Genomic DNA, 26511 nt, shown 5'->3' with positions numbered 1-26511 from the left:
AATGTTAAGAGGAATTTTATCTTGCCGATTAATGCAAGTGAATCTCTTAAGCTCCAAATCCCCATATGCAGACAATTTACTGTAGTAATCAAGATACACACAATTTCACTTCAGTACCATCTGTGATTCTATTGGTATTTTAATAATAATGAATAAAAATATATGTTTGCAACAAAAAAATGTTACTTGAAGCAGCAGTATCTTAAACATTGAACAGTAACTTCTAAAAAGCTTTGCTAATGTTGGATTTACCCTACCATCTATGTGTGCTGCTTCATGCTTTGAAAGAAGATCCTTGGAATGTGGTGGTCCTTCTTTTGAAGAACAAATCCTCCCCACCCCTGCAGTGTGAAGTGTCAATGTTCTTGAGTATACATACAGATACTCAGAAATAAACAGATGTGATTTTTTTTTCTATTTTTCTCTTCTAACTTGTTTGGCCTTCCTCTGTGCTTCCTCTGCTTTGAGGAGAAAGGGTCATAAATGCAATGAAAGGAGAAATCAGAAGGCAATGAAGATGGGAAAAGTATGAAAATGCAGATTGTTGTCAAGGATTTTCATTATCAAGAAAACAACTTTCTTTTAGCAATAAGTATATAAATAAATGTCATTTATTGTCTTCCTCATAATCGTGACAAAATATATTGTACCTTGTGTCAGGAGGCACAGGATTCCCAGGAAGTAGGGATGAGCAGCAACACCTCAAGATCTGCCCCCAGTGGTCCATGATTCCAAAGAAAACTCTACCAGCTGAAGGTTCAACAGCTTCCAGACACTACCACCTCCATCATGTTCTGTTTCAACAGAATCCCCTGACCAAGACAAGGGAGTAACCATAAGATTTTCCTCATATCTATTTCCAATGCATTGTGTTAAGATAGACCAAGGGATCTTGGAGACAAGATGGTGAAGCAGATAACACCTAATGCACAACAGACTTCTTCCAGGATGAGCTCTCAAAATTCCTCTTCCTGTGATATTCCTTCCAACTCTCAGATGCAGTTAAAATTTAAGCCCTAATTAAAATTGATATAACTGTTTCTCTTCAGCAAATGACTGAACATCTTTACTGTTTTCTCTGTTTTTAAAGTTAATTTTATTTTTATTTAGGTATCTGAGTGTCTCTGTGTGGGGATGCGTTCATGTGGGTGGATGTCTGTGGAAGCCAGAATGGGTTCTCTGAAACAGGTAAATCCCAAGAATTGGAAACATTTCCCATTCAAAACTCAATGCAAATTGAATAAATAGTAATTAATAATATAAATAATGGTAGTGTGCCTCACACAGAAGTAGAACTCACCCAAAGGTGTCCAGTGCACAGTAACTATGTATTGGTCCAGGTTGGCCCAATAACTGTCCTGGATGAATTTTTCATCTCTTTTGGCCCAATTCGCTTCGCATATAAAGCTAATTCATATATCTGTCTGGTTCCATAGGCCCCGCAAATTTTGAATATTTATGTTATTGGTAGATGGGTCAAATGCTGTGTCAGCAGTGTTTGATCTGTAAAAGCTGAGGTGCTTTTGGACCCACCTTACAAGTTTGGATTTTTATTGATAGGGATGGAGTATAGCTGACACTTCCTTTTTAAGTTATAAAATACAAACAAACAAAAACAAACAAAAAATCACTAGAGGACTGGAGACAGGGCTCAGCAGTTAAGAGTGTGTTCAGCACTTGCAGAGTTCAGTTCCCAGCACGCAAGTCACGCAGTTCAAAACAGCTTTAACCTGTTTCAGGGAACCCATTCTGGCTTCCACAGACACCTACCCACATGTGCACATCCCCACACAGAGACACTCAAATTCCTAAATAAAAATAAAATTAAGCTTTAAAACAAAGAAAACAGTAATGATGATCAGTCATTTACTGAGGAAAATAATTATATCTATTTTAATTAGGGTTTAAATTTTAACTGCATCTGAGATTTGGAAGGAATGTCACAGAAATGGGGATTTTGAGACTTCATCCTAGAAGTAGTCTGTTGTGCACTAGGTGATATCTGCTTCACAATCTCAGAGATTCCCTGTTGTCTATCTCATAACAATGCATTTGAAGTGGATATGAAGAAAAGCTGATGGTCACTCCATGATCATGGTCTGGCGACTCTGTAGGAACAGAACACTGAAAAAAGGGAGAAAACAGGGAACTGGACAGGAACCAAACAGAGGGGCTCTGAAAGACTCTACCCTGCAGGGTATCAAAGCAGATGCTGGGACTCATAGCAAAACTTTAGGCAGAGTGCAGGGAATCATATGAAAGAAGGGGGAGATAAAAGATCTGGAGGGAACAGGAACTCCACAAGAAGAGCAACTGAACCAAAAAATTTGGACCCAAGGGTCTTTTCTGAGACTGATACTCCAACCAAGGAACATGAATGGAGATAACCTAGAACTCCTGCACAGATGTAGCTCATGGCAGCTCAGTGAACTGGTAGAGGGACAAGAAGGAGATGTGGGAGGGAGGGTGGGATTAAGAGGGGATGAGGGAGGGGCTACAGCTGGGATACAAAGTGAATAAATTATAATTAATAAAAAAAATTAATAAAAAAGAAAAAACTACAATAAACTATTATTGGATATTAAAAAGAAGAAGATGGGAATGGGTATTTTTTCAGACAGGAGGCACTCCAGTCTGTTACCTGAGGCTGGTGCTTCAGCATCTCCCAGCTTTTATGAACAGCCTGAAGGAGAACCATTAGCTTTCAGTCTACACTGGATGATTACTGAATAATGATATCAGTGAAGATGGTTCCTTAAAAACCCATTCTTTAAGCACACCAGATCTGTGAGTTTGCTTAAAGTTCTCCTCTTGGCTTGTCCTTGGCAGAAGTCAGTGTTCATACATTTGCTGACTCCCAAAGTGGAAACACTGTCCTTAGAAATATTATAGGTGGGAATAGCCAAAAGGGGACATGGCTGCTATTGCTGTGAGGCCAATGGGTTCTTGGAAATCAGATCCTTCTAAAATTGTTATCAACAAAGCATAGAACACTTATCAAATATGGAAGAATTTTGAGCTGCACTAGATTCTTACTGAATGTGTTCTAAGCTTGCCATGAAGTATATCTGTTTATACACTTGTATTTGTGAGTGGTCTGTGAGCAACCTATGTGGTATGGCTCTGTTTGGCTCACATATGTACCCAGTTCCCATCTGAGGACAGGCACAAATAGAATCTTAAAATGTATGGGATGATTAAATTTAAATGATGAGGTCACAGCTATGTTTCCACATTGCATACATTTTAACAATTTACACATGTAACCAAGGGCTACTACTAAAAGGAGAAAAATTAAGCACTAAGACTGATTCCCAAGTGATGTGTGACTCACTTGACTTCAGATTTCTTAAAAGTGTATATTCACTTCTGTTAGAATACAAAATACAAATGTGTGGAAAAATAAAGAGGTGATTTTACTCTACAACATCATAAGAAAGACCTAGGGAGTGATCAGAGCCAGGAGCACAGTACTTATAAAGGTCATCCATGATACATGAAAAATTTATCATAGCCTAAAAAGGATAACTGTGAGTGTGTTCATGCCTTAGTGTATGTACATGCTTACAGGTATATATGCATTCTGGTACCTGTCTGTGTCTGTGGAAGGCAGAGACTAATCTTAAGTATCATTCTTCAGAAAACTGTCCACATTGTCTTTTAAGACAGGGTCTCTCACTGGGTTGGGCTGGAGCTCACAAAATAGGTGATTCTGGCTAGCAAGACATCCCCTGAGCTTCATTTGTCTCTTCCTTCCCAGTCTGATATAGAAGATGGCACACAGGACCCAGGATTTTACCTGGATGATGGAACTCAGGTTCTTATTCTAGCTGTGTCTGATATTCTCATGTTTCTTGATGACAAAAGAATCATAAGCAAATGTCTTCCGTGTGTGTGAGAGAGTAAGAAAGAGAGAGAGGGAAAGACAGAGGCAGAGAGACAGAGAGAAGGGGAGGGGAAGGAAGGAAAAGAAAGGGAGAGAGAAGAAGGAAGGGCAGGATGGAGGAAGGAAGGGAGAAAGAGAGAGACAGAGACAGAGAGACAGACAGAGAGAGATATCAAGGAAGTGTTTGTGGAACCCATGCAACATGTTCCCTTGATGGCATGCCCCAAGCTCAAGAGCCACTAAGCTGCTGTTGATCTGAATCCGTGATGTTTCCACTCGGTTGAGATACACCTGTTTCACCCTTGTTAAACATTTCTAGATGTTTGCATTTGGGAGAAAACCTGAAACACAGTTTACTAGGTGATTTTTAAACACACTTAACAAACAAGAATTTAATCCTCATGTTTCTAATTATTTTACCTGCAATTACCTGAAGCACAGCTTTGTAAGAATTGGCTGGATAAACAATCATGATCTTATGTACATGTTCTTTTCAAATGTCAGAGCAGTTCATTCCAAGAGCCCGCATATGAGAAAATTTACCTTGAGTGGCACATCATTTCAAATCTATTTTGAACAATTTTGCCTAGACATTATGAAGTCATTTTTCAAATTCCCAGAGAATCAATTGTGTACAAAATGAAAAAACAAATGGGAAAGAATGTTGATTTTGTGAGGTTAGCTAATTGGTTGTTTGATTGTTCTTTTCTCTTGTCTGTGCCTTTATCAATTCACCATCCCACTCTTTCTACACACTTTTATTTGAGTCCTATTAGGCAGTAGATTCATCGTTAAAGAACCACATAAACAAGGACCATCTCATGTAAGATTAAGGAAAAATTAATCACTACAACACATTGGTGACTAAGTCCCCAACCTGTCTTGTGCTGCTGGAACAGAATATTAGAAACAGAGTCACTTATAATGAACAGTTGCTGGCTGACATTTTTGGAGCATGAAAAGTTTGATATCAAGGTGTCAATATATAGCAAGGCCAACTCACAGTCTCTATGTGACAGAAGGAAAGAGGAGGATAAACTGAACTTCTGAAACACTAAACCCACAATGTGTAGCTTTTAAAGATCCCGTCTCTTAATTCGGTTGCATGGCAATTAAATCTCAATGATAATGTTGGTGAGCACAAATGCTCAAACCCATTATGAAGAGGTATGTGCTAGGTATGTAGACTATGCTTCCCCATCTAAAATCCAGTGGCTATGGACTAGGGTGAACATGGAGGGGCATAACCCTGTTGACAAGGCATGTGTTAATCCATGGCCTCATCTTGTTTAGTGTTAGCAAAGCAGCCTTAGAAAGTATCTCTCCAGGGAAGGCTATTGAGATCTGCTATTGATGCTCCTATTCAGCTCAAGATCATGCAATGTTTAAGACTATTCTCTTTCACTTTCTGTGACATAAGTGATCACATGTTTAAGTAGCACATTTCCCACTGGCTCACATACAAGTTGTAGAAAGAAATTCAAAGTTATCCTATTGTGATATACACATTTACTGTGAGGGTTCTTGGAGGCTGAAGATGAGAAAATAATAATGCCGTGTAAAAGTCCCTCTTCTCATAGGCTAAACATAGACATGTTGTGAGGCTTGCTCAAGTACTCAACTAAAGAAAAGAATGGATAGCTGGCTTTTAAATTAAAAAAAAATCTTTCTGAGAGTTTTGGTCATGCTATTTACTAGTGTTGTGAGCTTGAACTCTTCTAGCCTTCAATTTCTCCATCAATGGAAAGGAAGTCACACCATGTTTGAGGGTTATAAGAAGTAACTGCAGTAACACACAACACACAGCAAAGAATAGCTCCCAACCTTTCCCAGAGAAGATGGTTAATAAAAAAAAGTGCCTATATTATAAGTTCCCTTTTTGTGAAATTTTTCTTGTCCATAGAATGTGACCTCTCCTGCTCTTGCTATCTTTTCAGACAATTGTGATGAACCATTGGCCTCCTTCCTCTCACCGATGGCTTTCTCCAGCTCCTCAGATCTCACTGGACATACCAGCCCAGCTCAACTCAACTGGAGAATGGGTAAGTACATTGACTAAGCCGGTGGTCCCACCATTCAGGAGGCAGAGACAGGCCATGCGTAGAGCAAGCTCATTAGAAAGACTAGTCAAATAGTGAGTTCCTGATCTACAAAAGAGCTTGTTCCAACATGTAAATTGAAGAGCAACTGAGGAAAACCTTCTAGAGTTTCCTTACAGTTCTTGTGATTTAAAAAAAAAAAAAAAATTCCATTCACTCTGAACTCCACAAGGAGAGCAACAGAACAAGATAATTTGAACACAGGGAACTTCCCAGAGACTCATACTCCAACCAAGGACTATTCGTGGAGATGACCTGGAACCCCTGCACAGGTGTAGCCCATGGCAGTTCAGTGTCCAAGTGGGTTACATAGTAATGGGAAGAGGGACTGCCTCTGACATAATCTGATTGGCCTGCTCGTTGATCACTTCCCCCTGAGGGGGGAGCAGCCTTACCAGGCCATGGTAGAGGACAATGCAGCCACTTTTGATGAGAACTGATAGACTAAGATCAGAAAGAAGAGGAGAACCTCCCCTATCAGTGGACTTGGGGAGTGGCATGCATGCAGAAAGGGAAGGGAGGGTGGGGTCGGGAGGGGAGGAGGGAGGGGCTTATGGGGGGATACAAAATGAATAAAGTGTAATTAATAAAAAAAGTAACTACCTAAAAGCAACTTAAGGAAGGAAGTCCTTTCCCAAGTTTCTATGTTATAATTCAGGAAGGAAGGAAGCCTGACAGGCATCAATCAGGGATCTGAAGACAGGCTTTGCTGCTGCTGCATCACCTCTCACCAAAGATCCCACTGCCACGGAAGTAGAGTGAAAACCAAGAAAGGAACACTGTCTGACCATTGGTTTACAGGCTTAACAACTTTTTAATGTAGGCTGGGACCAACTGCCCATGAGACGGTGTTGTCCGAAAAGTGCTGGGCCTTCTTACATTAATTAATAAACAAAAAACACCCCTAGACATGCCCTTAGGCATAATCTAGTCAATCACTCTAGAATCTTTTCTTAGGTGACTCCAGACTATGTCAAGGTGATGGCTAAAGCTATCTAGAGAAACACTGGTGACAACTTCGGGCATCCTTACACATAAACAACTGCATACGCATCTACATACATTCATACACATGCACACAAACACATATGTACACTCAAATAGGCACGTACATACATATACCATACAAACAAATGTATATACATTTTTTTATGCAAGTGTAGGATAACCATTGGCCTTTTCTCATTCACACCAACTCCACTTAACTGTGCATCACATGGGTGTATTAGGCTGACTATCTTGTAGTTTACCATTTTGATTTACCTTTGCATTTCAGTTATTGAACTATTGATACTTTAACCCTCAGTGGACTTAATTTGTTAACACTTTATGATTTTATCTATCAATTCTGACTTCTAGATTTGTTTATACTCTTGTAGTTTATTTCATGGTGTGTTGCAAGTTCGCTGTTGTAACACTATCCATAAACAAAAAAATCAGAGTTATAATTTATTTGAGCAAGCCATCTAAGAATACAGATGTCTCTCCTTATTCATTTGGTGAAACAATAGAAAATTTGCTTGTACACTGCACATGAGTGTTTTTTTTCAAAGTGTTCTCAAACAATACTGTACAGCAGTTATTTATTTTGCATTTTAGACATATTAGACATTAGGGAGATTCAGTATTCTGTCATTATATAACAAAAACTTGAGCATCTGTGGATGTAATGCAGAAGGTCCTGGAACTGAGCTCTTGGGATGACAAAGGGCTATATTATTCTAAAAGGGAAAAAAAATCAGCATAGCACAGTAGAGAGAATATTGATGTAATGTCTGTTCTAATAAAGTCTTTGTTTAATCTTATAAATTAGTACCAAATTTTATTAACTGTTTTATGTGTATTATCTTTCTAATCCATAAAAAAGCTAATGCAAGGTATGAATTATAACATTTTCCCCACCAAATAGAGTTTCTTAACTTCAGGGAAATGGCATAGTTTGCTCAATATCATATAGTAGGAAAAGGAAAAACTTGGATTCAAACCCAACTCAACTAAATTCAGGATTCATGCTCACTACAGCTATAACAGCAGCTTAATTCATTAACAAAGCTGGGAGAGAGATGTAGAAGGAAGAAACATGGTTTTGAAACTCACCAGCTAGAGCTTCCATGCCAACTATGATGCTATGATGTTCTATGGGCTTCAGCAAACCACTGACTAAACTCGGATTTTTATCTTTGGCATCTCTGGTTAACAACTGTTTTCAGTGTTATCTGGAGAACCAGACTAGAGGACCATGTTGAGAAGAGCTTTGCCACAGCAGAACAGGAAGCTGGGAGTCAGGCAGGAAGGCCACATTTTCATTTCTGAAAGAAACACGTGTTGAGACATTCTAATACAGCTCTAGAAGTGCTTCCCAAGTCTCACCTTTACTTAAATTGTGTGATTCCAGGTTAGCACTGTCTAAGAACTTCTTGTCCATTTCTGGGGAACATGAGGGTCCAATTTTAGGTCAGTTATCTCTATAGGAGACAGATACTGACCGGAGACAGTGTCTCTGCAATGATTAATTATACCCATCATTTTCTGGCATGCTGGGAAGGCTGAGCCTAGGTATTCTACCTCAGACCAGTGTGTGTGTGAGAAGAGACTGACTCCTTTCCTCTCGTTGTTAGAGCACAAACTGAGAAGAGAAAACAGAAGCTGCAGTCATGAAGCTGGAATGCAAAGACTAGAACTCCCCCTGCAGTTCAGTAGTTCAGTGTGCAGTGTGCCGACATGACTGTCCATTCACCTTCTTTTAGGGAGGGACAAACCCAAGCTCTAGGGCAATAGGAACCCTGGCTCTCTCTCTCTCTCTCTCTCTCTCTCTCTCTCTCTCTCTCTCTGTGTGTGTGTGTGTGTGTGTGTGTGTGTGTGTGTCTGAATCACATGGGCACCTTCGCCAGTGACATTTCCCAACCGCCAGACGTTTTGTCTGGATATTGAGCAAGTGAATGAGCAAAGTGTTTCTGGGATGTTTTAAAATGCAACCAGAGTTACTGGCTAGATGTTTGGAGCAATTAACGAAAGGTCAACTATTCAAGAGTACCTCTTATGCATTAGGCACTGTGCTAGAACCATTACACCTGATTGTTCAAAACAGGTAAGAATGCTGTTTATAGTGTTGATGGTTTAAGGAGCTGACTCAGTTGCCCAAGGGCTCACTTCACAAACATGAGGACCTGAGTCCCTCACCCACATAATAATCCAAGGTTGGTAGTGTATACAGTAACCCAAGCATTATGAGAGGAGAATCAGGAAGATCTCTGGTCCATGTTGGTCATATTGTCTAACCAAACCAGTGAGATCCTAGTTTAGTGAGAGGCCCTGAATGAAAACAAAACAAAACCCTAAAATGGTGGAGGGGCTGGAAAGATGGCTCAATAACTAAGAGTACTTGCTTGCTCTTCCTAAGGACTTCGGCTCTCATGTCAGTTTCAGTGGCTATGATGCCATCTTCTGGCCTCCACAGGCATGTGACACCCATTCAGATACCCACTTATAAACACATACACATAAATTAAAAAAAAATTATATATATATATATATATATATATATATATATATATATTTAAATTATTTTGCTTCCCTTTTGGGAATGTAAACACATTCCCAAATTCAAAGAGTTTAAAAAGTAGGCACCTATGAGTGGATAATGTAATGAATATATGTGTATGCAAATATATATCCAAGAAAGGGCATATATGGACATAAGTTACCATTAGTATAAAACATGAAAGTATGGTAACATTGTAAAGAAGAAATTCTGTCCTGTGAATGGACAGTCAAGTGTAAAATTTAGCAAGCTAAAAAGAAACCAGTTAGTATTAACTGATATCAAAAATTGTAGAAAAATATGATTTATTTTTTATTCTTCTCAGATTAAAATTATGTCCTGTCTATAAACTATCAAGGCTCAAAACAAATGAGAGCCTAAGCATCCTTTTTCTACATGAGTCCTTTGAATCTCCCCTTTTATTTTATGAATGGGCAGACATAGAAGATCCTCTCCCCCCCCCCCCCCCCCGAGCAGATGGCTCCACAGGGACAAAATGCTGGATACTCTGAGAGCCACAAAGGTATAGAGTACTGGATTTTATATTCAGAAATTCAGTCTTGTTGCAAGCTTATATAAAACATATAACGGGGGGAGGGGGGGCAAGAGCAATGTCCTACATACCAAGCAAAGGTCCTTGATGCTTCACTGTACGAGACGTCAACCGTCAGCCACCTTCCACAGAGGAATTACCCTCATCTCCATTTCCAAGGTGACAGGGCTTCAGCACAGGAAGGAAGGCCAATGCTATGCCAAAAGTTCATGAAGAAATCTCCCACATCTCCCACATACTCATGCTATTCAGGGGTATTCTCTATAGGTCTCTGTCCAGAGGATACTCATAACCCCAGTAATATACAGAGAAATAGGTATGGATGGTTCTTATTAGCTCAGTTATTTTCCCTATGGTGTTGCTGAAGCCTCAGTAACAAAATAATTGTATATATAATATACATTGTGTGATGACTTGACATATGTGTACATTGTAAAATAGCACAATTAAGTTGGTTGATGCAGCCTTCTCTTTCCATACTCCTTTTTGGGATTGTGCATGTGTAGATATTTGTTCTATAGCCTTGTCAGATTTCAAATGTACAGTAGTAGACTGTCATTAATAAATCACCAAACTGTGCCACTGAAGCCTCTGAATTCTGTTGTTTCAGCAACTGGGTCTTTAGCTCAGGCTAGCCTGCATCTCATTTGCCACTGAAGATGGCCTTAAGCTTTTGAGCCTTCATCCTGCTTCTCCTCAGTGCTGTGATTATAGGCATTTAGGTACAAATATGAGTTATACATTGCTTGAACAAGCACTGAACCAACTAAATACATTCCCAGCACCTCTAGTATAGTGATTTCTGTAACAGTATATAATTGTCTCAGCCTGTTTAGTTAGCTACATCATTTCTAGCTGTCATGTATCCACCTAATATAAATCACTGCCTCTTCTAAATATCTAAGAACCAGTTTTGACACATGCACATCTAAAAAAACATACACTTAAACATAGCCATCTTATCTACACTAGATTTCAATTCTTAGAGATTGCAGATTAAGATACCCACACAGCACACAGTTTTTCACTTTCAAGGTAATGGCTTAAAATTGCTAAGCGATAAATAACTGTTTGAGTATGATGTTTGGAAGTCACAGCTCTCATACAAATGTAGAATGACCACATCAAGGAACATCCAAATTTGTTCAAAGGTGTGATGTCTTGAAGAAATGAAGAAAAAGGAGACTTAGAGTTATAATAAAATTCTAAGTAAATCTAAAACTAGTTAATGTGTGCATTATTAGGATTTGCTAGAAACATAGAAAACTATGTACACACATATACATACATACATACATATATATGCATAAGTTACATATGCATATGAACATATATGTGAAGAAACACAATAAACACTTAGTCTTATAATAGATACAAATATGCAGGAAGAGGCTCATTGTGGAACTTGGTGATGTGGTTGTGGAAGTGAGAGGACCCCCCCCCCCCCTCATGTGCTTTTTGAGAACTAGAGACCCAGGGAAGCTAGGGCATCTCTGAGAGGCCAAAATTCTGAGAACAGAGAAGGCTCTCATGGTAACTCTTGAGCTGAAGCTTGAGAATGCACAGCTCACTCTGTAACTCTCCAAGCCCAAAGGTATTTGAGCCTGGAATCCTGCTGGCTAATAACATGGGAAGGCAGGCATCTCAGCCTCAGAAGCAAGTGCAAGTGTACATTGCTCTGCCTCCTTATTTTATCTGATTCTTGCAGGGTTTGCAAGGAACCTTCTCAAATGGATGAGGACTGATCTGCCTCATCTGGTGCAGTCATTAAAATGCCAGTCTCCTCTAGAGACATCCTCGTAGACAGAACCAGAGACATCTGGTTATTCCTTAACCATCTGGGTATTCCTTAACCAAGTCAGACAGACACTTGTTACTAACCCTCACCATATCTTAGGACAGACATTCACTAGCTAGCATGTAGCTTCCTGGTATTTGAAATCTAATCAGTCCACAAATAGGAAAAAAAAATAAAACAACTTGCAATTTGCAAAGGCAGCTGTCATGATCTGGACAACTGAATAATCATGAAGTTGGGGTGTTACAAAAGAACCCTGGGTGCTACTGAGAAGACACACTGCTATTTCTTCAGTTTCTGAGATTTGTTTAGGATTTATTAACAGAGTCTATTTATTCACTTGTGTTCCTGTCACAGCAACAAATTCCTTCTGTGTTATACCATCCAGCTTTCCACATGAGTGTTAGGGGTTCATTTTTATCTTTCTGAAGATGAAATCCAAATTGTAAAAATCTCATTTCAATGAAATTCTGTTCTGCAGGCCTGGAGGTGGTCAGTGGTGGTGCCTGACGCTTCCTGGGATGATAGGAAGAAGCATCTGTTTACTAAAGACAGGACACTGATAACATTCCAAGCGAGAAGCCCACTCTAGATTAGCTTTATGATCCATTGTGTTTTTGGGGGTTACTTGCAGGACTGTGGGTGAGAGGCCACTCACAACAACATGGTTGACTCATTAGCCTTGAAGCCTGGAAAAGCCCAGCTTTATCCCTCAGACAGTTCAGTGGGTTGCACAGCCTTCTCTCTCTAAACAACTATAGTTGGCATAACATTGCAAGGGGCCTTGTGAATATTGTAGGTTTTCAGAATTTCATGAGACAAGTGAGTTTTGTTTACTTGCTGAGTCTCCTGAGCCTTCCTTCTTCATCCAAGAAGGCTATTTTAATTCAGGGGATATTTAATTCAGGGAATATCGAACAAGCCATATCCTTACACTCAGACCTGCAGAACCATTTCAAAGGGAAGAAGGAATTTTCCTGCAAGTCCTGGGCGGGATTTAAAATATTTGAATCCACTGGAAACCACATAAAATCCACCATGCACTGAACATATATAAAATATTTTCCTTGCAATGTATAGCAGCAGAATTGAGTACATTCCAGTCTGACTACACACAGGAACATAGTATACAGCTGGCAAATTTACACCAGCAGACAGTGAACTTCCAAAGTGAGAGATCCAGGAAGGTTTCGACCTAGCCCCGAGAAACACAAATGTGATGAGTTCTGTTGCTCACAAAATGATGTCTTAAAACATAAAAATAAAATGAAATAAAACAGCATCCCTAGGACAGCTGTTGTGTAAATTAAGGTCTGGCAACCCAGCCGACAAGCTGATGAAGAGCTGGTTAAATCTCCCTTTGCATTGCTCTCTCATCAGCAGATGGAATTAAGCAAATGGATTTTCTTCCTTCTCTTCCATGGTCCCTCCAACCTTCATCTCATCTCACACAAGGGAAATGAAAAGCAGAAAGAAGCACTGATCACTTTTGAAAACACCTGGAAAATGCACTAAGCTGAGGTCAATGGCCAGTAATTTAGGCAGCCAAGTCATTCCATGTAACTAAGGCTTAGGTAGGATCTCTGTGTATCAGATGTGATGTGTTTGTGGCAAAAAAGCTTTAAGTTGGGGGATTAAGTCAGTGGGCCTTTCACAAACACTGTCAACTGAAAATTCATTAGCTGCTGGCAAAAGATCAAACTGCCCAGATGTGCTTTAAATCTTGACAATCAGGGGAAGATCTTAAGCTACTCTGTGTGAGTAAAATAAGCATAGAGTTCTTAATACCTATAAAAGGAAAAATGTTCATGGAGCTCTTTTCTATAAAACAGCATTCATAAATGATAACATTTTAACATTATCTCTTGAAAATTTAAGTCTTTTCCCTCACTTGAATATTTATTTTTGAGATTTGCATTTAGAAGTTCATATCATGTACCTTTGCCAAGACAATTTTGTTTACAAGGAGAAATTGATTCTTTTACATCAATATATTGTCAGTTACCAGAGTCCATGGGTAAATGAAAAGGCTTAGCATTTTTGACTCTCTATTTTTGCACAGAGTATAAATACATACTTTTTACATCAATATATTGTTATTTTCCAGAGTCCATGGATGAATGAAAAGGCTTACCATTCTTGATTCCCTATTTTCAGATAGAATAAACACACACACACACACACACACACACACAAGCATACCACTCCACACACAGACATAGAAACACAGATACACAGACACACACCCCACATACATGCTACATCACATACAACACAGTACATATACACCAGACATAGCACAAATACCAGATCATACAGTAACACACACACACACCACAGTGCTTATAAATCTCACACACCACAGACATACACCACACAGTGCATACAACACACACACACACACACACACACACACACATACACACACACATCAGACACTGCATGTAGACAACACCACACAACACCACATATACCATAATATACACATACACACAAGTATACCAAGCACATACAACACAATGAATAAAATACACACACTCACCCAGACACTGCGCACGCACACCATCTATCTCGGGAGCTCTCCTAGGCATATATCCAAAAGATGCTCAAGTATACAACGAGGACATTTGCTCAACCATGTTCATAGCAGCTTTATTTGTAATGGCCAGAAGCTGGAAACAATCTAGATGTCCCTCGGTTGAGGAATGGATATAGAAATTGTGGTACTTTTACACAATGGAATACTATTCAGCAATTAAAAACAAGGAAATCATGAACTTTGCAGGCAAATGGTGGGAACTAGAAAATATCATCATGAGTGAGTTACCCCAGAAGCAGAAAGACACAAATGGTATATACTCACTTATAAGTGGATATTGGACATATAATATAGGATAAACATACCAAAATCTGTACACATAAAGAAGCTAAGCAAGGAGAAAGACCCTGGGTAAGATGATCAATCTACATGCAGAAAGGCAAAGGAAATGGACATTGGAAGAGGGAGAATTCAGGCAACAGGACAGGAGCCCACCACTGAGGGCCAATGAAAGGCTTTACCCAGCAAGGAGTCGAAGGAGATGTTGAAGCTCATAGCCTAACTTTGGGCAGAGTAAAGGGAATCTTATGAAAGAAGGGGGAGAGAAGAAGACCTGGAGGGGACAGGAGCTCCGCAAAGAGAACAACAGAAAAATTCTGGGCACAGGGGTCTTTTTTGAGACTGAAACTCCAACCAAGAACCATGCATGGAGATAACCTTGAACCCTTAGAATCCTTGCACAGATGTACCCCATGGCAGCTCAGTCTCAAAATGAGTTCCCTAGTAATGGGAACAGAAACTATCTCTGACATGAACTCAGTGGATGGCTCTTTGATCACTTCCCCTGAGTGGGAAGCAGCCTTACCAGGCCACAGAGAAAGACAATGCAGCCAGTCCTGATGAGATCAGATAAGTTAGCCTTAGACAGAAGGAGAGGAGGACCACCCCTATCAGTGGACTGAGGGAGTGGCATGAGAGGAGAAGAAGGAGGGAGGTTAGAATTGGGAGAGAATGAGGAAGAGGACCACAGCTGGGATTCACAGTGAATAAACTATAATTAATATTAAAAAATTAAAATTAAAAAAAAAAAAGAATCAATGAGGTCTTTGGAAGTTGCTTTTCACCTTGCTATGAAAAGATGGAACCGAAAAGAATTTGGGAATCAGAGTTCTTTAGCATGGTTAGTCTCATATGTTAGGTAAGAACACTGAGAACTTCATAATGGTGGTGCCACCATTTTTGCTTGCTTAATGAAAGCTCCAGGCTCCCATATGGCTGGAGGCTGCATGATCTAGATTTAATGTGTTGTAAACATTTTCTGGCCTGGAGATGTAGTTCAGTTGGTAAAATACTTGTAACATGCAGAAAGAGTACAATTCAGTTCCCAGCACTGAATAAATGAAGCGTGATAGTGTGCTTGTAATTCTGCCACTGAAAACGGAGGTGGGAGCTAGAAGATCAGAAGTTCAAGGTCATCTTTAGCCACATGAACATTTTGAGGATAGCCTGGGCTAGATATCCTGTCTCAAAATTAACAAACAAAAGAATTATCCAAGTCAAATTTGTAGAAATTAGTCAAACCCTTTCCTCTTCTTGCCTTCATCTTCTCTCGGGTTCATTTTGGTCAGCAATTTCCTGTTGTCCTGCCCTAGCTGCCTCAGGCAGAGGAGGCATTGGTTCATAGTCTCTTCTAAGTCTCTGAGAATGGATGATGTTTCATAGAACAAGCCTGCAATGCAGCCAGCATCTCCAGTTCATGATGCCCCTTTTGATATAAACCCACTTTTGCAGGAAAGAAATCTTAGTACCAAATCCTCAATATAGTATTTACATAGATGGTGGGAAATTATTTGTTCCATGTCCCAAAAGTAAAAAGTAATCCTTTTAACTAAAAAAAAGAAATGAGACTTAGAATGGGCAATGTCTTTTCAAAGTAATTACATACACATTCATACACACAAAAATAAAATAAAAACAAAAACATGTTCAGTATACTGTGAACAAACATGTTAAAAAATGGTTGGTAATGAGCTAAATCCTTAAGCAGTAATATCAACAATACTTGTCATTTCACACAAATAAGATTTCACGTCTCCATTTTCTTCCAAAGGTATTTAAAGATGAATTATTTATCTTATATATGCCCCAAACCAGAAGTACTGTCTTACTGCATTGTTCCCTCCACAGCTCAGCTCCTCTGGAAACACTCTTAAGAACATACCTAGAGGTGTGGGGGCTAGGTGACTCTAAATCCAGTCAAGTTGACACTGCAGATTGACCATCATGAAGCCCAAATGTTCACTGCAGTTGTTGTTGCTAATGATATTAAACTCTGGTTGTACCATTGTGTGTGTATGTGATGTATATGTATGTGTACATATGTATGTGATATACGTGTGTATGTGTATACGAATGTGGGTATATATTATATCTTAGATACCTCAACACTAACTCATTTAAAAGCCCATGTGAAAACAGAGAGAGTCTAACATTTAAACAGTTCTTAAAAGGAACCAGGGATTCTGGGGATTTCATACTCAGTACCCAATCCCATAGGCAAGGCACCACTGGCCTCATTGTATGCAGATCCACCTCATGTCACCATGTATGACCCTTATGTATACTGTGAGACAGGCTGAGTTTTCAGAAACGGTATCACTGATAAGAGCCAGGAGCAAGAATCTAATGATTTTACATATTTCTTCACTTTTTCTAAAGAAAAAGTATGATGAACTTAGCAACTGGTCCTGACAACAACCCAACCTTTCTCTTTAGATTACTACTGCTGTATATGGATAGATGCTGAACACAGAAACAGAAACTCAACTGGAAAATTACATTATGGAAATGTGTGTAACTTCAAGTGCTCCATGTTAGACTTTTCAAAAATTGATGTCTTAAAGTGTTTGAAGAGCATTTAGAACCAGTATAGATATGAACAACTATGAGTGCAATCTGTAACAAAAAACAATCACAAGGGGTGCTCAGAGGTGCTGGGGAGGGCAGAAAGAGGAAAGAATCAATAATATATGTGAGGATGTATTTGAAAGGATCTATGTTTAAAAGATATTTTAATCCTCAAGCCTTCAGAAGTCAGTCTCTATTTAGGTTTATTATATAAAAATGTATATTAACTAGAACCCTGACAATGCAGCCACTTCTGATGAGAACTGATAGAAAGAAGGAGAGGAGGACCTCCCCTATCAGTGGACTTAGGGAGGGGCATGCATGCAGAAAGGGGGGGAGGGTGTGACCGGGAGGGGAGGAGGGAGGGGCTTATGGGGGGATACAAAATGAATAAAGTGTAATTAATAAAAGTTAAAAGAAATGGAAAAAAGAAAAAAAGGGAAAAAATGTATATTAAAATATATTTGAAATCCTTTGACTGTACAATAAAATATTTATCCTTCAAAAAAAAGTATAAATCTTCTAAATTGTTTTACTTATGGATGGAACACAATAGTTATAAATAAATCAGTTATAAATAATTCACTGGAATCCACTGAAAGTTCATTAGGTTGGAGCAGTAGTTGTCACTTAGTGCATTGATTTATCAAATTAAAATGGAGCTAAGCATCTAATCATCAGCAGTTATTAAAACTCATGGGGTGATATGAAACCAGGCATGTCTTAAAGTCATCTATACTTTTGTGTTTGAAAAACTATGGCTGACATCCTCTGACAGTATTAAGGACACTCTGCTAGCTTGCAGACAGACTAGCAGAGCCTTCCTCTAAGAGACTCCATCCAGCAGCAGATCAAAAGACATGCTGAAACATCAAACATTGGGTAGAGCATGCAGGGAGTCTTACTTAAGAATGGGGGGAAGGATAGAAGGACTCAGAGGAAACATAAACTTCAGAAGAAGACCAACAGGGCCAACTAACCTGGGCCCAGGGGTGCTTATTGAGCGCCTATCAAAGTCTATGCATGGACTCAATGTAGGTGCCTTCCACATATGTAGATGTTTGGTAGCTTGGCCAATAGGTATAGAGAAGGCTATCTATGACAAGGACTCTGGTGCCTGCTTCTTGATCACCTTCCCTGAAAGGGCTGCCTTGCCAGGCCACAGGGGAAGAAGACGAACTATGTACTGATGCAACTTGATGTGCTGTTCTGAGTTGGTAGAAGAGAGACTCCGCTTATCTGAGGAAAAGGGAAGGGAAAACAGGGGGAAATGGGAGAGGGGATAGGAACAGGAGGAGAGGAGGACCTATGATCGGGATGTAAAATTAATTAATTAATTACCAAAAGAAAAACTATGACAGAATTTTAGATGCTGTACATATCTAAAGTGAGTTTTTTTTTTTTTTTTACTTCTGACTTAAAAAATGGCCCAGCAGGAAAAGGAACCTAGTTCCAATGCTCATAACCTGAGTTAATTCCTGGGACCCAAATGAAAGGATAATGAAAATCAAATTCCACAAATTGTTTTTAGACCTTCACCAGCAGGCCTTGGCACACAAATACCCAAAGATGGACAGACAGATACACGAAGGAAAGAAAGAAAGAAAGAAGAAAGAAAGAAAGAAAGAAAGAAAGAAAGAAAGAAAGAAAGAAAGAAAGAAAGAAAGAAAAAGAAAGAAATGTAATAAAAATGAAAAGTTTTCTTGAAATTGAAATTTCTTTTAAATGCTTTTAAGCATCAACTACAGGCTTGATGACAGTCCTTTATATTTAGCAATCATAGAGACATCAGTCATGGCTAGGGACAACGTTGCCTCAGTTGACACTTTAGACTTTATGTCTCCACGTATTTGTGTTTATGGTCATTCAATTTTGACATTATTCAGAAACTGGAGTGGGTGATCACAGTTTGTCTTAGAAAGACTATACATATCTTGAGGTTGCCCTCATCACTTTCCAAAGCACATTTACTATTTGGCTTATAAAATATTTGCCATGATAACCATGAAGCTCCTCCTATTAGCTGCAATGTGGGGTTACATTTCAAACATCAGGGAAATAAGAGGAGGTGATCATCAGCCATGGAGTGGCCCTTCATGCTAAGCAGTTAAGCTGAGAGTCAGTGGTTCAGACATGCTTAACTTCATCTGTTGATGAACGCCCATAACAACTCTTCTATTCTGGTTCATTTATAGGAGGGTTAAGAAACTGAAGTGGGGATTCTGTCCACTCCTATTATGAATAAAAGTAAATGTAATTTTTCTCCCAAAAAGTATGAAGAAATCAAATCATCTTATACTAAGCACTTCATTGCTTTACTTTTGCCTTTGTTTTATTTGATTGATTTTAAAGTTAAGTTATTATTGCTACATTTTACCTTTTCACATGCATGTGCATGATATGTTTGAATCTGTGTGTGCATATGTGTGCATCTCTGTGGGAAGATGTATGTTTATGTATACATGTGTGAAAGTTGAGGATCAAGGGGCAATAGTTTGTGTTCATTGTTCTCTCCATTTTACATGGTGCAGAATCTGTCACCTGAGCCAAGCGCTCACTGACCCTCCTAGCCCAGCTTGCCAGTTTCTGTGGAGAGTCCCTTACCTCCACTTCCTATGAAATGAAATTATAATTAGGCTTCCACATCTGCCCAGGAGTCATGTGAGTTCTGGGATACAAACTCAGGTCTTGCACAGCAGGCACTTTATCTGTTAAGTCATCACCGTAAATCTGCCTTCTTTTATTTTAATATAACTTTATTTTATATCTAAATATCTGTAAAAATGAAAAACAAGAAATCCAGGTAAAGACTGTTAACATTAAAAGGAAATTATGAAAGCTTGGATTTCATTTCAAACTAGAGAACATCACTCAAAAGCTCCAGTGTCCTGCAGTATTCTGCCATAATGGGTTTATTATTTATTTATATAGCTTTTATTATATAAATATAACAAAGGAAAAAAAAAAAACTACATGCAAAAACCACAAGCATACAAACTAGCCTTTCCTTATGCAGAAAAAAATATCATGCAGCATATTTCCTATCAGATTTTAGTATTGTTGATATAACACTTTTGAGGGGGGAGCAGCCTTACCAGGCCACGGTAGAGGACAATGCAGCCACTTTTGATGAGAACTGATAGACTAAGATCAGAAAGGAGAGGAGAACCTCCCCTATTAGTGGACTTGGGGAGTGGCATGCATGCAGAAAGGGGAGGGAGGGTGGGATCGGGAGGGGAGGAGGGAGGGGCTTATGGGAAGATACAAAATGAATAAAGTGTAATTAATAAAAATTAAAAAAAAAAGCACTTTGGATTCTTTATCTTTTAAGAGCAGTGGACCCTGTCATGATCAGTTGGAGAGATTAGGCACAATTAATGATTCCAGAATTAGTATGCATTTCCTAGGAAAATAAAATCTGCACCTATTTCAGTTCTATGTAGTTAGTAGAGAGGCAGGACGATTGGTTGGGACTTTTGAGAGTTGTTAGGAAGATAGTAATAACAACAAACATGTGCTTCTGGGGCTGGTATCTCAGGAGACTCAAATGCTTCCCCCTATGACTCAGCCTCTATTGAATTTGTTTTTTCTCTAGTATTGATTGAGAAACACAAACAGGCATATAATGTGTTTTGATCAAACCTACCCCTTTCTCTCCCTTGGAATTCATCTTTGATGCCTCCTACTACTCTCTGACACCTCCCCGCCTTTATCTGTTCTTACATTTTCTGTTGGTGGTGGTAGTAATGATGGCGGTGGTGGTGGTGGTGTGTGCGTGCCTGCATGTGTGTGTTTTAGATCCACTGAGTATACTTGATAACTTAGAGTTGTCCATATTAATATGGCTATAACACCATCTACTATACATTTATAGATTCTCAAGTAATCTGACTCTCCCTCCCATGGAAGCCATCAGTCACTTCTGAGCTAGAGGTGGCATTTCATGAACCCCATTCCCAGTCTATACTGGGATTTTATCTGTCTTGTACTTATCTTACACAGCCATAGTTGCTGTGAGTTCTTATGTGAACAGTCATGTCTGGAAAACACCATTTCATCACAGATATTCACTACCTCTAGCTCTTTAGGCCTTTTCGCACCCTCTTCCAAGAGCATGCCAGAGTCATGGGGAGAGAAAATGGTATACAGCTTTTCTATTTAAAGCCGAGCACTCCACATTCTATGTTCTCTGCATGTTGAACAGTTGTGAGACTCTGTGTCAGTCTCTATCTTCTACAAAAAGAACCTTCTCTCATGACAGTTCAGAAATGAACTGAAGTATGGGCATAAAAAAAGACCTTATGGGTAATTTATTACTCTTTCATTTAGCAGATCATAGGCCTTAGGACCTATGATCAAGCCAGCCATGGGTTCCTGCCCCAGTTAATAGTACCAGGCAAAAGTTATGTCTTCTACAGCAGGATTTAAAGCCTGGCCATGAGTTTTGACACAGGTAACAGAGCCAGGCTTAGGTTAGTTTTTTGGAACAGGAATTATGTCCAATCAGAAAGCAGTTAGTTACTCCCATGACATGCACGCCATTACTATTCCAATGGCATTGCTTGTCAAGGAAGTCATAATTTTAGTTCATGTGATTCACAGTTAGTTAAGACTGTTGACTACTTTTGTCCTCTGGTAGTCTGTATAGCACCTTCCCACACTGTGGATGCTAGCTCATAGGGATGGAGCTTCAAGATTAAAACAGAACTTCCCCTATCAATGGACTTGGGGAGGGGCATGCATGCAGAAAGGGGAGGGAGGGTGGGATCAGGAGGGGAGGAGGGAGGAGCTTATGGGGGGATACAAAATGAATAAAGTGTAATTAATAAAAAAATTTAAAAAAGATTAAAAAAAAGATTAAAACATGCTTGATTTTTCTGTGTCTTAAGACTTAAATATATTGTGTCTTCAACAATAATTTCTTGCTTTCAAGATTCATAAGCTGATATTAGACATATAATATAGGATAAACATAATAATATCTGCTAATCAGGAAGGAGGACTCTGGCTAAGATGCTCAATACCCATTCATAAAGGCAAAGAAGATGGACATCAGAGGAGGGAGAAAACAGGAAACAGAACAGTAACCTATCACAAGGCCTCTGAAAGACTCTACCCTGCAGGGTATCAGAGCAGATGCTGAGACTCATAGCCAAACTTTGGGTAGAGTGCAGGGAATCTTATGAAAGAAGTGGGAGATAGTAAGACCTGGAGAGGACAGAAGCTCCACAAAGACAGCAACAGATCCAAAAAGTTTGGGCACAGGGGTCTTTTCTGAAACTGATACTCCAGCCAAGGACCACTCGTGGAGATGGCCTGGAACCCCTGCACAGAGGTAGCCTATGGTAGTTGAGTATCCAAGTGACCTCCATAGTAATAGAGACAGGGACTATCTTTGACATGAGCTGATTGGCTGCTCTTTGATCACCTCCTCCTGAAGGGGGAGAAGCCTTACCAGGCCACAGAAGAAGACAATGCAACCACTCCTGAGGAGACATGATCAGGATCTCAGGATCAGAGGGAAGGGGAAGAGGACTGGGAGAGGGACACAGATAGGCAGGACGAAAGGTGGGATTGGAAGGGGGAGGGAGAGAAGTACAGGGGGGATACAAAGTGAATAAAATAACAAAATTTAATTAATAAAAATAAAATAATAATAATAAAAAGATATGGAGTGCAACCTAGAACAATGGCAGTAGCTTGTAACTTTTTTTTTTAATTTTTTTTTCTCATTAGTTACATTTTGTTAATTCTGTATCCCAGCTGTATCCCTCTTTGCCTCCCCAATCTCACCCTCCCTCCCTCATCTCCTTCCTGTCCCTTTCCAAGTCCACTGTTAGGGGAGGACCTCCTCCTCTTTCATATGACTCCATTTTGTCTGGTATTTTCAGGACTGGCAGCAACATCCTCCTCTGTGGCCTAACAGTACTGCTCCTCCCGTGGGGGGTGGGGAGGCCAAAGAGCCAGTCATTGAGTTCCTGTTAGAAATAGTCCTTGTTCCCCTTACTATGGGAAACCAATTGATTACTGAGCTATCACGGGTCACATCCGAGCAGAGGTTCTAGGTTTTATCCTCTCATGGTCTTTGGTTGAGTGTCCATCTCAGAAAAGACCTTGTGCCCAGATATGTTTGGTCCTTGTGGAGCTCCTATCCTTTCCACATCAAACTCCCCTTCTTTCATATGATTCCCTGCACTCTGCCGAGGGTTTGGTTATGAGTCTTAGTATCTACTTTGGAACACTGCTAAGTAGAGTCTTTCAGATGCTTTCTGCGGTAGACTCCTGTCATACGTTCAATGCATATCACCTTTGTCTTTCTAAATGAGGATTGATCATCATACCCCCATGTCCACTTTCTTGATTATCTTCTTTAGGTGTATAGATTCCATTATGTTTATCATATCTTTTAGGTCTACATAAGCGAGTATATTCCATGTTTGTCTTTCTCCTTCTGGGATACTTCACTCAGAATGATCTTTTCTAGATCCCACCATTTGCCTGCAAATTTCATGATTTCCTCTTTTTTGATTGCTGAGTAGTATTCCATTGTGTAAAAATACCACAATTTCTGTACCCATTCCTCCGTTGATGGGCATCTGGATTGTTTCCAGGTTCTGGCTATTACCAATAAAGCTGCTACAAACATGGTTGAGCAAATGTCCTTATTGTGTACTTGAGCAAATTTTGGGTATATGCCTAGCAGTGGTATAGCTGGGTCTTGAGGAAGCACTATTCCTAATTGTCTGAGAAAGCGCCAGATTGACTTCCAAAGTGGTTGTACCAGTTTACATTCCCACCAGCAATGGAGGAGGGTTCCCCTTTCTCCACAACATCTCCAGCATGTGTTGTCACTTGAGTTTTTCATCTTGGCCATTCTGATGGGTGTAAGGTGAAATCTCAGGGTCGTTTAGATTTGTATTTCCCTGATGGCTAATGAGGTTGAGCATTTCTTTAAGTGTTTCTCTGCCATTCTATATTCCTTTACAGAGAAGTCTCTGTTTATCTCTGTTCCCCATTTTTTAATTGGATTACTTGGTTTGTTGTTTTTCAGCTTCTTTAGTTCTTTATATATATTGGATATTAGCCAGTATATATATACTCGGTTTGCAAGTATTTTATTGATACAGAGGTCAGATAAAGGGTTGGTGAAGATTCTTTCCCAATCTGTAGGCAGTCGTTTTGTTTTGATGATGGTGTCCTTTGCTTTACAGAAACTTTTCAGTTTCATGAGGTCCCATTTATTGATTGTTGCTCTTAAAGCCTGTGCTGTTGGTGTTCTGTTCAGGAAGTTGTCTCCTGTGCCAATGAGTTGTAGGCTGTTCCCCTGTTTTTCTTCTAAAAGATTTAGCGTATCTGTTTTTATGTTATGGTCTTTGATCCACTTAAACTTTAGTTTTGTGCAGGGTGATAAATGTGGATCTCTTTTCATTTTTCTGCATGTAGACATCCAATTAGACCAGCACCATCTGTTGAAGATGCTATCTTTTTTCCATTGAATGGTTTTGGCTGCTCTGTCAAAAATCGAGTATTCATAGGTACATGGGTTTATTTCTGGGTCTTCTAATCGGTTTCATTGATCCTCCTTTCTATTTCTATGCCAATACCATGCAGTTTTTATTACTATTGCTCTGTAGTACAGCTTGAGATCAGGGATGGAGATACCTCCAGATGATCTGTTGTTGTACAAGATCGTTTTGGAGATTCTGAGTTTTTTGTTTCTCCATATGAAGCTGAGAATCTTTTTTTTTCAAGGTCTGAAAAGAATTGAGTTGCTATTTTGATGGTAATTGCGTTGAATCTGTAGATTGCTTTTGGCAGGATGGCCATTTTCACAATGTTAATCCTACCAATCCATGAGCATGGGAGATCTTTCCATCTTCTGAGATTTTCTTCAATTTCTTTCTTCAAAGACTTGAAGTTTTTCTCAAACAGGCCTTACACTTTGGTTAATGTCACCCCAAGGTACTTTATGTTATTGGTGGCTATTGTGAAGGGTGTTGTTTCCCTAATTTCTTTCTTAGCCCTTTTGTCTTTCTCAGCCCTTTTGTGTATAGGAGGGCTTCTGATTTTTTTGAGTTGATTTTGTATCCTGCTACTTTGCTGAAGGTGTTTATCAGCTGAAGGAGTTCTCTGGTTGAATTTTTGGGGTCACTCATGTATATTATCATATCATCTGTGAATAGTGACACTTTGACCCAATTTGTATCCCCTTGATCTCATTTAGTTGTCTTATTGCTCTGGCTAGGACTTCAAGTACTATGTTGAAGAGATATAGAGAGAGTAGGCAGCCTTGTCTTGTCCCTGATTTCAGTGGGATTGATTTAAGTTTCTCTCCATTGAGTTTGATGTTGGCTGTAGGCTTGCTGTATATTGCCTTTACTATGTTTAAGTATGTGCCTTGTATCCCTGATCTCTCTAAGACTTTAAACATGAATGGGTGTTGGACTTTGTCAAATGCCCTTTCGACATCCAAGGAGATGATCATGTGGTTTTTCTCCTTCAGTTTGTTTATGTGGTGGATTACATTGATAGATTTCCGTATGTAGAACCACCCTTGCATACCTGGGATGAAGCCTACTTGGTCATGGTGGATCATATCCTTGATTTGTTCTTGGATTCGGTTTGCAAGTATTTTATTGAGTATTTTTGCATCAATATTCATAAGAGAGATAGGTCTGAAGTTCTCTTTTTTTGTTGGGTCTTTGTGTGGTTTGGGTATCAGGGTGACTGTCGCTTCATAGAATGAGTTTTGTAGTGTTCCTTCTGTTTCTATTTTGTGGAATAGTTTGAGGAGAATTGGTATTAGCACTTCTTTGAAGGTCTGGTAGAATTCTGCGCTGAAACCATCGGACCCAGGGCTTTTTTTGGAGGGGAGACTGTTAATGACTGCTTCAATTTCCTTGGGGGATATAGGGATATTCAGTCTTTCTACCTGATCTTGACTTAATGTTGGTAGATGGAATCTATCAAGAAAATTGTCCATTTCGTTTAGATTTTCAAATTTTGTGGCATATAGGCTTTTGTAGTATGACCTAATGATTATTTGGATTTCTTCGGTGTCTGTAGTTATGTCCCCCTTTTCATTTCTGATTTTGCTGATTTGTGTGGATTCTCTTTGCTTTTTAGTTAGCTTGGCTAAGGGTTTGTCTATCTTGTTGATTTTCTCAAAGAACCAGCTTTTTGTTTCA

At 39.4% G+C, this 26511-nt stretch overlaps 1 protein-coding gene across 2 annotated transcripts in view; it reads left to right on the top strand.

Annotated features, from left to right (window-relative positions):
• The window catches only part of LOC129672149 (contactin-associated protein like 5-1), a 784596-nt gene that overhangs the window by 159955 nt on the left and 598130 nt on the right, over positions 1 to 26511 (top strand). For both annotated transcript variants that reach the window (XM_055601442.1, XM_055601432.1), the window contains exon 2: positions 5824 to 5928. In XM_055601442.1, coding sequence (XP_055457417.1) covers positions 5824 to 5928 — 105 coding nt within the window. The remainder of the gene's footprint in view (positions 1 to 5823; positions 5929 to 26511) is intronic.

This window comes from Psammomys obesus, unplaced genomic scaffold (genome assembly GCF_907164565.1).
Source record: "Psammomys obesus unplaced genomic scaffold, mPsaObe1.curated_primary_1811, whole genome shotgun sequence".
NCBI lineage: Eukaryota > Metazoa > Chordata > Mammalia > Rodentia > Muridae > Psammomys > Psammomys obesus.
This window is presented reverse-complemented; position numbering and strand designations above follow the sequence as displayed.